Source organism: Dendrobates tinctorius, unplaced genomic scaffold (assembly GCF_039654945.1).
Source record: "Dendrobates tinctorius isolate UK_male_01 unplaced genomic scaffold, ASM3965494v1 ptg000056l, whole genome shotgun sequence".
NCBI lineage: Eukaryota > Metazoa > Chordata > Amphibia > Anura > Dendrobatidae > Dendrobates > Dendrobates tinctorius.
This window is the reverse complement of record NW_027361724.1, coordinates 8,190,770-8,203,340: the sequence shown is the minus strand read 5'-3', so window position 1 is coordinate 8,203,340 and position 12,571 is coordinate 8,190,770. Positions and strand designations below refer to the sequence as shown.

General features: G+C 45.2%; 1 protein-coding gene across 2 annotated transcripts in view; it reads left to right on the top strand.

Annotated features, from left to right (window-relative positions):
* CWC22 (CWC22 spliceosome associated protein homolog) overlaps positions 1 to 12,571 on the top strand; it is a 141,934-nt gene that overhangs the window by 56,895 nt on the left and 72,468 nt on the right. For both annotated transcript variants that reach the window (XM_073577480.1, XM_073577479.1), the window contains exons 9-11: positions 1,450 to 1,656; positions 6,010 to 6,072; positions 6,593 to 6,700. In XM_073577480.1, the coding sequence (XP_073433581.1) occupies positions 1,450 to 1,656; positions 6,010 to 6,072; positions 6,593 to 6,700 (378 nt within the window). The remainder of the gene's footprint in view (positions 1 to 1,449; positions 1,657 to 6,009; positions 6,073 to 6,592; positions 6,701 to 12,571) is intronic.

The window sequence follows — 12,571 nt, the reverse complement described above, 5'->3', positions numbered from 1 at the left end:
TTTTCTATTTTTTTTTATACCTACACAGCAACATATCTTAGTAAAATGTAATAATCTGTATTTATTTTCTTAAGGCATAAAAAATGCTACGTTTGCGAAATTCTTTTTGTCTTCTCATGACACCGTTTCTGGTGTTGCAACTCAGCCCCGGTGAAGTGAATAGAGCTGAGCTGCAATACCACACGGAACCCACGGGCAGAGGTGGCGCTATTTCTGAAGCTGAGCAGTCACGCTTTCCTGGACAAGCCATTTAAAGCATTCCTGCAGTAAAAAATAGATCCTCGTGTAAAGTATCTACTGTTAGGGTTCCGTCACACACAGCGATCTTGCTAGCGAGATTGCTGATTTTGTGACACATCAGCGATCTCGCCAGCGAGATCGCTGTGTGTGACTGGGATCAGCGACCGGCCCCCCTGCTGGTTATCGCTGATCGTGCTCGAGTGGCCTGGGCCGTTTTTCCATCGCTGGTCTCCCCCTGCCCAGCACGCATCGCTGCGTGAGATCAGCGACGCTGGTTTCTAATGTAAACGTCGGGTACCCAGGAGCCGCGGCTCCTGGATACCCGCTGTTTACCTTGGAAACCGACGTACACGCTGGTTTCCAAGGTAAACAGCGGGTATACAGGAGTTGTGCGGCTCCTAGATACCTGATGTTTACCTTGGAAACCCACGTATACGCGGGTTTCCAAGGTAAACAGCGGATATCCAGGAGCCGCGGCTCCTGGATACCCGACGTTTACATTAGAAACCAGCGTCCAGCGTCGCTTGTCCTGATCGCTGGGGCTGTCTTAACGATGTCCCAGCGATCCCATCCATGACGGATCGTTGGTGGGATCGCTGGGACATCGTTATGTGTGACGGGGGCTTTAGAGCGCAGCTATTTTTTCGCCCAGACCTCTTCCTAATTTTAGGAAGTTATCATTGTCTGCTGTGTTACAGACTGCAACCTTATCACTAGTCGCTGTTTCGATGAGTTTGTTAGCTCACACTGGGCTCTTATCTCTATCAGAGCTCTCCAGTACACTGCATGAATTAGTGCAGAGGCTGCTGTGATCACAGGACTTTCAATGCCTAGAAAGTTCCCGAAACCTCCTTGTTTGTGCAATATATTCAAGTTATTTTAGATGCATCTCTCTCAGCAAGAAGAACCTAGATATGTAATAATTTAAGTCTACTTTTACGTTGCACCATATTAAAATGGAGTGTTGTCACCAAGTTTCCCCTGGTTCCTTTTTTTAATCATGAACCTGCCTAGCGTGCAGCAAGAATATCTCTCGCTTGTTATATTTGCCTTTGAGAGCTTGTGAAAATCTGAGAGGTTAAACCTTTGGGTACTCTTTTGACTGATATTAAGGGTTATTAAAGAGAGGACATCTCCAAGGTGGTATTTTTCATTCTGAAAACGTGTATTTTCTCCGCTATTAAGTGCTGTCTTTTTCCCCCCCTGCAGCTATTTTCGAGCGTCTCCGGAACATCCTTCACGAGTCGGAAATAGACAAACGCGTCCAGTACATGATTGAGGTTATGTTTGCGGTGAGAAAGGATGGCTTTAAAGATCACCCTGTTATCCCAGAAGGACTGGACCTGGTGGAGGAGGAAGATCAGTTTACACATATGCTTCCACTAGAAGATGATTATAATCCAGAAGATGTCCTTAGTAAGTCCTAGCATTGCATAGATCACCCCACTGATGAAAGTCTGTGGCAGCTGGAAATTGACTTCTCTGCAAAATGTGTGTTTGCAACATAAATCCGGATCATTCAGTTGCACAGAGATTTCTCATCCCTGAGCTGTTTCTCTTTATGACAATGTTTCTGTTACAACAAATCTCTTATGCTTTTCTGTATACTTTTTCTATGCTGTAGTCAAAAACCTCTGCTATAAAGCCAGAATGCTGTAACCATTCACTTCTGTCTAAACCCTCTTATGTAAATGCAATGTGTTCCTGAGATTGGCTTTCATATTCCTATTACTTTGTAAAAAAAAAAAAAAAAAATCTACTTTTACACAAAATTTCATTGTAATGAAATCTTATCCCTGGCTAGCGTAATCTTACTTTATGGTTTGCGCTTTCAGTACTTTTTCTTTTTTTTGTTTGTTTTCAGCCCAATAATGTTGCTTTTTGCACCCATATCTTTTTGCTGTTTGCTTCATTAATTTTATGTGCTGATACTGAAGTCTCATAGCTGCTCCTTACGAGCTTTGAGGATAAAAGCCCCATACAAATCAAACTAATGTAAGCTGAACCCGCAGATATTGGGGGTTCCCATCCCCCTGCCCCCATATTTACAGATGATATCCTGATTCTACCCTAAAAGATAATGGGGTGGATAAGGATCTGAGACATCCAATTTCTTTCTGCCCATCCCTTTGTTCTTGATGAGATAAGCCTCCATTAGAGGAGACTGGCAGTATATCTCTCATAGAGAACACAGGAACTCTCAGCAGAACTAGCAGTCCTGTATATGGCGGGGTCAGAAAAGATAGCTGCCAGACGAACAACGGCATTCTATTTTGTAAAGGGACTGTAAAGGCCCCGTCACACTAAACGATGTCCCAGCGATCCCACCAACGATCCGACATGATGGGATCGCTGGGACACCGTTAGGCTGATCGCTGGTGAGCTGTCACATAGACAGCCCCAGCGACGCTGGTTTCTAATGTAAATGACCAGCGATGGATAAATGGCCCAGGCCGCTCGAGTACGATCGGCGATAACCGGCAGGGGGGCCGGTCGCTGATCCCCGTCACACACAGCGATCTCGCTGGCGAGATCGCTGATGTGTCACAAAATCAGCGGGGCCTTAAGAGAGTTCCCATCACACATCACAATTTTCAGCCGCTTGGTGTTCAGTGAATTGCACCACAGCTTGAAGAGGTTGTCCTGTCTAAAACTACAAGTCTGCAGTCACTTCATGTGACTGCAAACTTTCAAATCCTCTACCCACACTAACTGCATCGTATGAGGATTCTCCTTTCCGATGGTTTTGTGATGACAAGTATGCGAAAGGCATATTCCTGGCCACAATACGACTACACTGTTATCGGCCTCTCTCCATACACTTGCATTGAGTTAGGCTGTGCCCATCTAGTCCGATTGTGGCCAGGAGTGTGCATATCACATATTTGTGCTCAAATGTCTGCCGTTCCAGGTGCTCACACAGGAGAATCCTTGCAGTGCGCACAATGTGAGGATTCACAAGTCTGCAGTCACATAGAGTAGCTGCAAAAAGGAGAAAACACCGTATGCACTACTAGAATAGGTGCCTATGTAGGTTCCACACCATATATAGAGAAGAAAGTAAACTTGGCACTCAACTTATGGTGAAGATTTTTGTAGTTTAATGCGTTCAAAATAGTAAACAAAATACGTTTTGGCCACAATCGGCCTTCCTCAGTTACAGACTGGAAGGAAGGATGTAGGGTATATGGTAGGAGGTGGTAAATAGGTAGTGACACGCATCCGCTTATGTATCAGCTTAAGTATGCGGTCCAGCGCTATGACCGGTAAATCTGGATGTCCCTTCGTGTCATGCAGCGACGCGGTATCCATCGCTAGTCAGCGGACTAGTGGATACCGCTTCGCTGTGTGACACGCTTGCACGCTACACCATTGGGACATCCAGATTTACTGGTCATACCGGCTGGACGCCATACTTAAGCTGATACGTAATCGGATACATGTCGCTACCTATTTGCTACCTCCTACCACGTACCTACTTCCTTCCTTATAGTCTGTAACTGAGGAAGGCCGATTGTGACCGAAATATATGTTGTTTACTACTTTGACTGCATTAAACTACAAAAATCTACTCCATAAGTTGAGTGCCAAGTTTACTTCTCTATATAAAGTAACTGCAGACTTGTAGTTGTAGACCGGACAACCCCTTTACCATGCAGACCCGTGCACAAAGAATGGCCGGGAGTGTTGTAATGCATGACGGATAATTGTAATGCTCATCCTCTTTGCTGCTGAACTAATATTGCTGCGGATGGAAAATGTAGCGGATAAGCTGAACATGTGAACATAGCCTGATGTTTCTCTATGATAAAATAGATTTGTACAATGAGTTAGCTTAATGTCTAGATTGGTTCTCTACTATTACCGGGACCAAGAAGCATAGACAGAACTGCAGAATATTTGCTATAGCATACTTATTTAAGAGGCTGTATCCCTCTTCTCTCTTCAGGAGCGCACCGCTCCCCAGTCCGCCTGACTTCCTTATTGGTAAGAGAAGCTTTGAGTGACTGGTCCGGTCAGCATCCACATTTAGTCGCTGGCACTGTAGAACTACTATACCCAGGCCTAATGCAGATTCTCCTGAATGTGCATTTTTTGAGATTCTGGCTGACAACTGTATAAAGAGCTTAATAGGAACTGCACACATTACCTAGGGGACCAGTCATTGCTGCAGGTTTGGAACTGTGGGTGCTAAGGCAGGCAATGAGTTGCAAGGAACAAAATTGGAAAAGTTACATGGGGAATTTAAAAAAAAAAAAGTATTTAGCAAAAATGTTTTTTTTTTCCCCAAGAATTATGTAAAGCAGGAGTGCCTGGGGGGATTTGTACTCCCCTGCTCTTAAAGGGGAGCACTATAGCTTAGAGGCATTTAGTGTAAGTGTTCACCTGCAAGAGGCATCCTATTTAACAGGCACCTTTCCCAATAGGGAGCTACCAAGCAACACTTTCAGTCATTGGGTAGTGAAGTTGTGAGGTCTCTTGGTTCCGGTGTGGCCAGTCTCCTGAACTTGAAATCCCTGGTTCTAGTGCGGTCAGTCTTGATCCTGAGGTCCCTGGTCCTAGTGCAGCAAGTGCCTGTATGTGTATTCCATGTCTCGGGCTTCTACAGCCAGTCTCAGTCCTGTCTCTGTGTCAGCAACTGTTCTGCCAAAGGATCCTTTAAATATCAGTCTGAATGGGGCCGGAGTCCATATACATGTCTGCGTACCTGACCCCTGGGGTCAGCAGCTGCAGTACTGGGGACTGCCTAAAAGTGGTTCCTGGCAGCTACCTGCAGCCAAGCCTGATTCCACCATCAGGAGCTCCAGTGAACACCTGGTAGCCACTTACTGTAGGTGCCACAGTCCAAAAGAAGACCAAAATCCACTGGTCTAATTAAAGTCCCATCCCAAAAATGGATGGAGAGCTCTCAACAAGGACAGAAACTGTAAAAAAGAAAAAAAAAAAAATCTCCACACTGCTTTGTGTATGGAGCAGTTAAGGAAGTTTTTCGATGTTTTCTGCCCCTGGTGATGAGTGCTGTCCATCAATGTTTTGGTTCTGGCAGCAGCTCAGTCATAGGGTGAGTCAGGGGAGCACTGTTGGCAATCTATATGGGGGGTCTTGAGTACAAAAATAATAAATATCACTGGGGAACCAGGTGATACATCCTTATAGGACAAGGAGGTTCTGGAGATGTGACCTCCCCCTATAAGGCAGGGTAGGGCCTCTTTCACACTTCCGTTTTTTACAATCAGTCACAATCCGCCAGGTTTTGGAAAAAACGGATCCGCAATTTTCTTTTGAGGATCCGTTTTTTTCCCCATTGAATTTCATTAGTGGCGGATCCTGACGGATTGCTGTCCGTTGCATCCGTTTTTGTGAGGATCCGCCATGATGTTGCTGTCCGTTTCCATCCTCAAAGATTTTGAAACGGAGCTTGTAACGTTTTTTTTTCCCAGCGGATCCTCCAGACACTGAATTAACCCGAAGTTCTGTCTGGGTGCCGGACCAAAAAAAAAAAAACTCTCTCTCTCCCCCTCTCTCTCTCTCTCTCTCTCTCCCTCTTCCTCTCTCCCTCTCTCTCTCTCCTTCCCAGCCAGCGTTTCCTTTAAACTTCCTCATTTTCAGGATCCGAAGAACGGATCCGCTTTTCTAACTTTTTGGCGGATTTGAACTGATGCAAAAAACTGAAGTGTGAAAGAGGCCTAACATAAAGCGTTTTTTGCTTATTGCTTGCGTTTCTTTGCTGTCAGTCTCACATAAGTAATTCCCTGAATTTTGTTTTAGATGTCTTCAAGGTGGATCCGAATTTTCTTGAAAACGAGGAGAAGTATAAAACCATTAAAAAAGGTATGTATTAATCTAAGATGAGGCAATAAAGTACATCAGTTGCGTGCAATCATTTATTAAAGTATAGATACAGTATACACCTTGCGTAAAGCTAATAGAGCCGTGCGCCCACACGCTGCATTGTATTTTCCCGTCTAGCAGAGGAGATTCACATACGTATTTACATTGGAAATTCATCCGGTATTTTTAATAAATCTGCGGTATTATTGTCATTGTTGCAGTGTGTATAATTACTCTACAGCCGAAACTAGCAATGCCATTAAATCTCTGGAGAGAATTTATTACTATTATTTGGTGTCCGCGAAGAAAAATACTTGTTTTGTAACCTGTGTGTGGAGAGAACATTGGCAGCGAGGGGCCTTACTCCGTGCCCACGTCCACTGCCTTCGGCCTAAGTGTTCAGCTTTAGTTTTATTGGTTTCTGTGTCATTGGAAAGGAATTCACGCTGGCTTGTTTCTTTGTGCTTAATTTGTAGATTCATTTTTTGTTTAACAAGTTTTATTTCCTTTTGATTTTAAGAAATTTTGGATGAAGGTGACAGCGATTCAGAAGGCGAGGAGGGGGGGAGTGATGATGACAGCGATGAAGATGACAATGAAGAAGCAGCAGAGGAAGGTGGCGAGGAAGGTTGGTGCTTTCATTGAGTTTATAGAATGTTTTCTTTGCAAAACCTTAAAAAAAAGTTTAAATAGTCCGCTTTTCCTTTTGTACAGTTGTGGCCAAAAGTATTGACACCCCTGCAATTTTGTCAGATAATACTCCGTTTCTTCCTGAAAATGATTGCAATCCCAAATTCTTTGGTATTATCTTCATTTAATTTGTCTTAAATTAAAAAACACAAAAGAGAATGAAGCAAAAAGCAAAACATTGATCATTTCACACAAAACTCCAAAAATGGGCCAGACAAAAGTATTGGCACCCTCAGCCTAATACTTGGTTGCCCAATCTTTAGCCAAAATAACTGCAACCAACCGCTTCCGGTAACCATCCATGAGTTTCTTACAATGCTCTGCTGGAATTTTAGACCATTCTTCTTTGGCAGCAAACTGCTCCAGGTCCCTGATATTAGAAGGGTGCCTTCTCCAAACTGCCATTTTTATATCTCTCCACAGGTGTACTATGGGATTCAGGTCTGGACTCATTGCTGGCCACCTTAGAAGTTTCCAGTGCTTTCTCTCAATCCATTTTCTAGTGCTTTTTGAAGTGTGTTTTGGGTCATTGTCCTGCTGGAAGACCCATGACCTCTGAGGGAGACCCAGCTTTCTCACACTGGGCCCTACATTTTGCTGCAAAATTTGTTGGTAATCTTCAGACTTCATAATGCCATGCACACGGTCAAGCAGTCCAGTGCCAGAGGCAGCAAAGCAACCCCAAAACATCAGGGAACCTCCGCCATGTTTGACTGTAGGGACCGTGTTTTTTTCTTTGAATGCCTCTTTTTTCTCCTGTAAACCAGGGCTGTGGAGTCGGAGTGGGTGCTCATTTTGGTGGAGTTGGAGTCGATATAAAATGGACCGACTCCAAAAATATATAATAAATTGTGTACAGTGGTTTAATGCAGAATGTGATGAATATTTTTTCATAGGAATTTGGGAAAGTTATGAAATGTCCTATAAATGACTGTTCTATTCCTGATCTAAGGCTACATTCACACACAGCGTTTTTCTTGCATTTTTTTGAGTGTACGTTTTTCAGTTGCAAAAGCAGATCAGCTTTTTAAAAAACTGCATCACCTGAAAGGTTTTTGAGCTCACAGATAATGTTTTCAATAGCAAAAGCAGATTAGAAATCTGCTCTGTCTATCCATATATCCATATCTGTCTATCCATATCATATCTGTACCAAAAAGAATGAAAGCCGGATAGCACACAGACTAACACTCCTTTCATTTAGCACCAGTCAGGTACACCTCATAGCTGCCCAAAATGACGCCCAGGGACAGGCATTGCATGTCTTCAGTAACACATCAACATCAATTGATAGTTGGAATAAATAGACTGCATTCACCACCACATCTTCTTAAGGTGCAGGCTTTATTAGTGTAGGGGTGCTCAGTATGAGGTTCTGCAGCAGCTGAGGTGTGCAGTATGAAATTCTGCAGAACAGTATGAGGTTCTGCCCCCCCCCCCCCCCCCAGGTTTGATCCTGGCTACGCCCATAGTGTGAATGTAGCCTGAGGATCTAGGCTTTATCCTAGCCGAGATAAGTCATAGTGTGTGTGCGTGTGTGTGTATGTATGTATGTGTGTATATATATATATATATATATATATATATATACAGTACAGACCAAAAGTTTGGACACACCTTCTCAAAGCGTTTTCTTTATTTTCATGACTATGAAAATTGTAGATTCACTCTGAAGGCATCAAAACTATGAATTAACACATGTGGAATTATATAATTAACAAAAAAGTGTGAAACAACTGAAAATACTGTATGTCTTATATTCTAGGTTCTTCAAAGTAGCCACCTTTTGCTTTGATTTCTGCTTTGCACACTCTTGGCATTCTCTTGATGAGCTTCAAGAGGTAGTCACTGGAAATGGTTTTCACTTCACAGGTGTGACCTGTCAGGTTTAATAAGTGGGATTTTTTGCCTTATAAATGAGGTTGGGACCATCAGTTGTGATGTGCAGAAGTCTAGTGGATACACAGGTGATGGTCCTACTGAATAGACTGTTAGAATTTGTATTATGGCAAGAAAAAAGCAGCTGAGTAAAGAAAAACGAGTGGCCATCATTACTTTAAAGAAATGAAGGTCAGTCAGTCCGAAAAATTGGGAAAACTTTGAAAGTGTCCCCAAGTGCAGTGGCAAAAAACATCATGCGCTGCAAAGAAACTGGCTCACATGAGGACCAGCCCAGGAAAGTAAGACCAAGAGTCACCTCTGCTGTGGAGGATAAGTTCATCCGAGTCACCAGCCTCAGAAATCGCAGGTTAACAGCAGCTCAGATTAGAGACCAGGTCAATGCCACACAGAGTTCCAGCAGCAGACACATCTCTACAACAACTGTTAAGAGGATACTTTGTGCAGCATGCCTTCATGGTAAAATATCTGCTATGAAACTACTGCTAAGGACAGGCAGCAAGCAGAAGAGAATTGTTTGGGCTAAAGAACACAAGGAATGGACATTAGACCAGTGGAAATCTGTTCTTTGGTCTAATGAGTCCAAATTTGAGATCTTTGGCTCCAATCACCATGTCTTTGTGCGAGGCAGAAAAGGTGAACGGATGGACTCTACATGCCTGGTTCCCACCGTGAAGCATGGAGGAGGAGGTGAGATGGTGTGGGGGTGCTTTGCTGGTGACACTGTTGGGGAATTATTCAAAATTAAAGGCATACTGAACCAGCATGGCTACCACAGCATCTTGCAACGGCATGCTATTCCATCCGGTTTGTGTTTAGTTGGATCATCATTTATTTTTCAACAGGACAATGACCCCAAACACACCTCCAGGCTGTGTGAGGGCTATTTGACCAAGAGGGAGAGTGATGGGGTGCTACGCCAGATGACCTGGCCTCCACAGACACCACACCTGAACTCAATCGAGATGGTTTGGGGTGGGCTGGACCGCAGAGTGAAGGTAAAAGGGCCAACAAGTGCTAAGCATCTCTGGGAACTCCTTCAAGACTGTTGGAAGACCATTTCCAGTGACTACCTCTGAAAGCTCATCAAGAGAATGCCAAGAGTGTGCAAAGCAGTAATCAGAGAAAAAGGTGGCTACTTTGAAGAACCTAGAATATAAGACATATTTTCAGTTGTTTCACACTTTTTTGTTAATTATATAATTCCACATGTGTTAATTCATTGTTTTGATGCCTTCAGAGTGAATCTACAATTTTCATAGTCATGAAAATAAAGAAAACTCTTTGAATGAGAAGGTGTGTCCAAACTTTGGTCTGTACCATATGTATGTAATCGATATTATACAGTGTATTATATATTTACAATTTATTACAGTTTTTTGTGTTCTAAAGTTGTATTCCAATAAATGTTATTATGTTCTATCTAAATATCTTGATTATTGGATCATAGAAATGATTAAGTGTCTGATCACATTGTACTACAATACATTTTTCACTTACCGTATTTTTCCGACCATAAGACGCACTTTTTTTCCCCCAAAATTTTTGGGGAAAGTGGGGGGTGCGTCTTATGGTCGCAATACACGGTACTAACCTGGTGGCAGCGGGCGGGGCTCTGCGGTGCGGTGGTGGCAGCGGGCTGTGCTCCGGTGCAGGGGCGGCGGCTCCGCCGGCATTTCTTCGCAGCCTGGAGGCCCCCGCAGTTCCCTTGCTGGCCGCCGCCATGTTGCGGTGGCCTCCAGGAGCATGGACGCCGGGAAGATGGCCGCCGGTCCGGGGACGGCGCATGCGCAGCTTCAGATCTTGTCCCGAGATCTCGGGGGACGAGATCTCGTTGCCGAGATTTGAATCTCGTCCCCCGAGATCTCGGGACGAGATCTGATCCCGCGCATGCGCCGTCCCCGGACCGGCGGCCATCTTTAGGGCGTCCATGCTCCCGGAGGCCACTGCAACATGGCGGCGGCCAGCAAGGGAACTGCGGGGGCCTCCGGGCTACGAAGAAATGCCGGCGGAGCCACGGCCCCTGCACCGGAGCACAGCCCGCTTCCACCACCGCAGAGCCCACCTGCCCCAGCACAGGTGCCCCTGCCCCAGCACAGGTGCCCCTGCCTCAGCACAGCTGCCTCAGCACAGCTGCCCCTGCCCCAGCACAGCTGCCCCTGCCTCAGCACAGCTGCCCCAGCACAGCTGCCCCAGCCCTGCTGCCCCTGCCCCAGCACAGCTGCCCCAGCACTGCTGCCCCTGCCCCAGCACAGCTGCCCCAGCACTGTTGCCCCTGCCCCAGCGCAGCTGCCCCAGCCCCAGCACTGCTGCCCCAGCACAGCTGCCCCTGCCCCAGCACAGCTGCCCCTGCCCCAGCGCAGCTGCCTCAGCACAACCAACCTGCCCTATCACAGAGCCGCGACCGCACGAGCCTGGACCACTGAATGACCCATGTGACTACTTCTCCACCTGTGCCGGATCCCTTCCCAGGTAAGCTGAATTCGGACTGTAAGACGGACCCCTATTTGACAAATTATTTTTTTTTGCCCTATTTTCCGACTGAAAATTGGGGTGCGTCTTATGGTCTGGTGCGTCTTATAGTCCGAAAAATACGGTAAATATAAGCAATATATGTGGGAGTCGGAGTCGTGGAGTCGGTGTAAGGGAGATTGAGGAGTCGGAGTCGCAGGTTTGGCTTACCGACTCCACAGCCCTGCTGTAAACTCTAGGTTGATGCCTTTGCCCAAAAAGCTCTACTTTTGTCTCATCTGACCAGAGAACATTCTTCCAAAACGTTTTAGGCTTTTTCAGGTAAGTTTTGGCAAACTCCAGCCTGGCTTTTTTATGTCTCGGGGTAAGAAGTGGGGTCTTCCTGGGTCTCCTACCATACAGTCCCTTTTCAATCAGACGCCGGCGAGTAGTACGGGTTGACACTGTTGTACCCTCGGACTGCAGGGCAGCTTGAACTTGTTTGAATGTTAGTCGAGGTTCTTTATCCAACATCCGCTCAATCTTGAGTTGAAATCTCTTGTCAATTTTTCTTTTCCGTCCACTTCTAGGGAGGTTAGCCACAGTGCCATGGGCTTTAAACTTCTTGATGACACTGCGCACGGTAGACACAGGAACATTCAGGTCTTTGGAGATGGACTTGTAGCCTTGAGATTGCGCATGCTTCCTCACAATTTGGTTTCTCAAGTCCTCAGACAGTTCTTTGGTCTTCTAACTTTTCTCCATGCTCAATGTGGTACACACAAGGAGACAGGACAGAGATTGAGTCAACTTTAATCCATGTCAACTGGCTGCAAGTGTGATTGTTTTTGCCAACACCTGTTAGGTGCCACAGGTAAGTTACAGGTGCTGTTAATTACACAAATTAGAGAAGCATCACGTGATTTTTTGAACAGTGCCAATACTTTTGTTCACCCTCTTTTTTATGTTTGGTGTGGAATTATATCCAATTTGGCTTTAGTACATTTCTTTTTGTGTTTTTTCATTTAAGACAAATTAAATGAAGATAATAGTAACAAAGAATGTGTTTGCAATAATTTTCAGGAAGAAACTGAGTATTATCTGACAAAATTGCAGGGGTGTCAATACTTTTGGCCACAACTGTATATTCCCCTGGGGGTGAGAGTTGGTCATCGGGGCCCTGCTGATGGTCTCTATCCTCCCATTCTGCTGCAAAAAGCAGAGGTGTTAAAACCAAGGAGATATACATGGAGTCAGCAGTGTTCTGCAGGTTTCAAGTCCCGTATATACTCGTGTATAAGCTGAGTTTGTCAGCATGTTTTTTTTGTGCTGAAGACCCCCCCCCCTCTTTGCTTATACACGAGTCATTGTCCCAGAAGCCGGAGGGGGAACGGCGAAGCAGCGGGTCACAGGAGGCAGGAGACGCAGCTGAAACTGTGCCCGCTGCTAAAGAGAAATT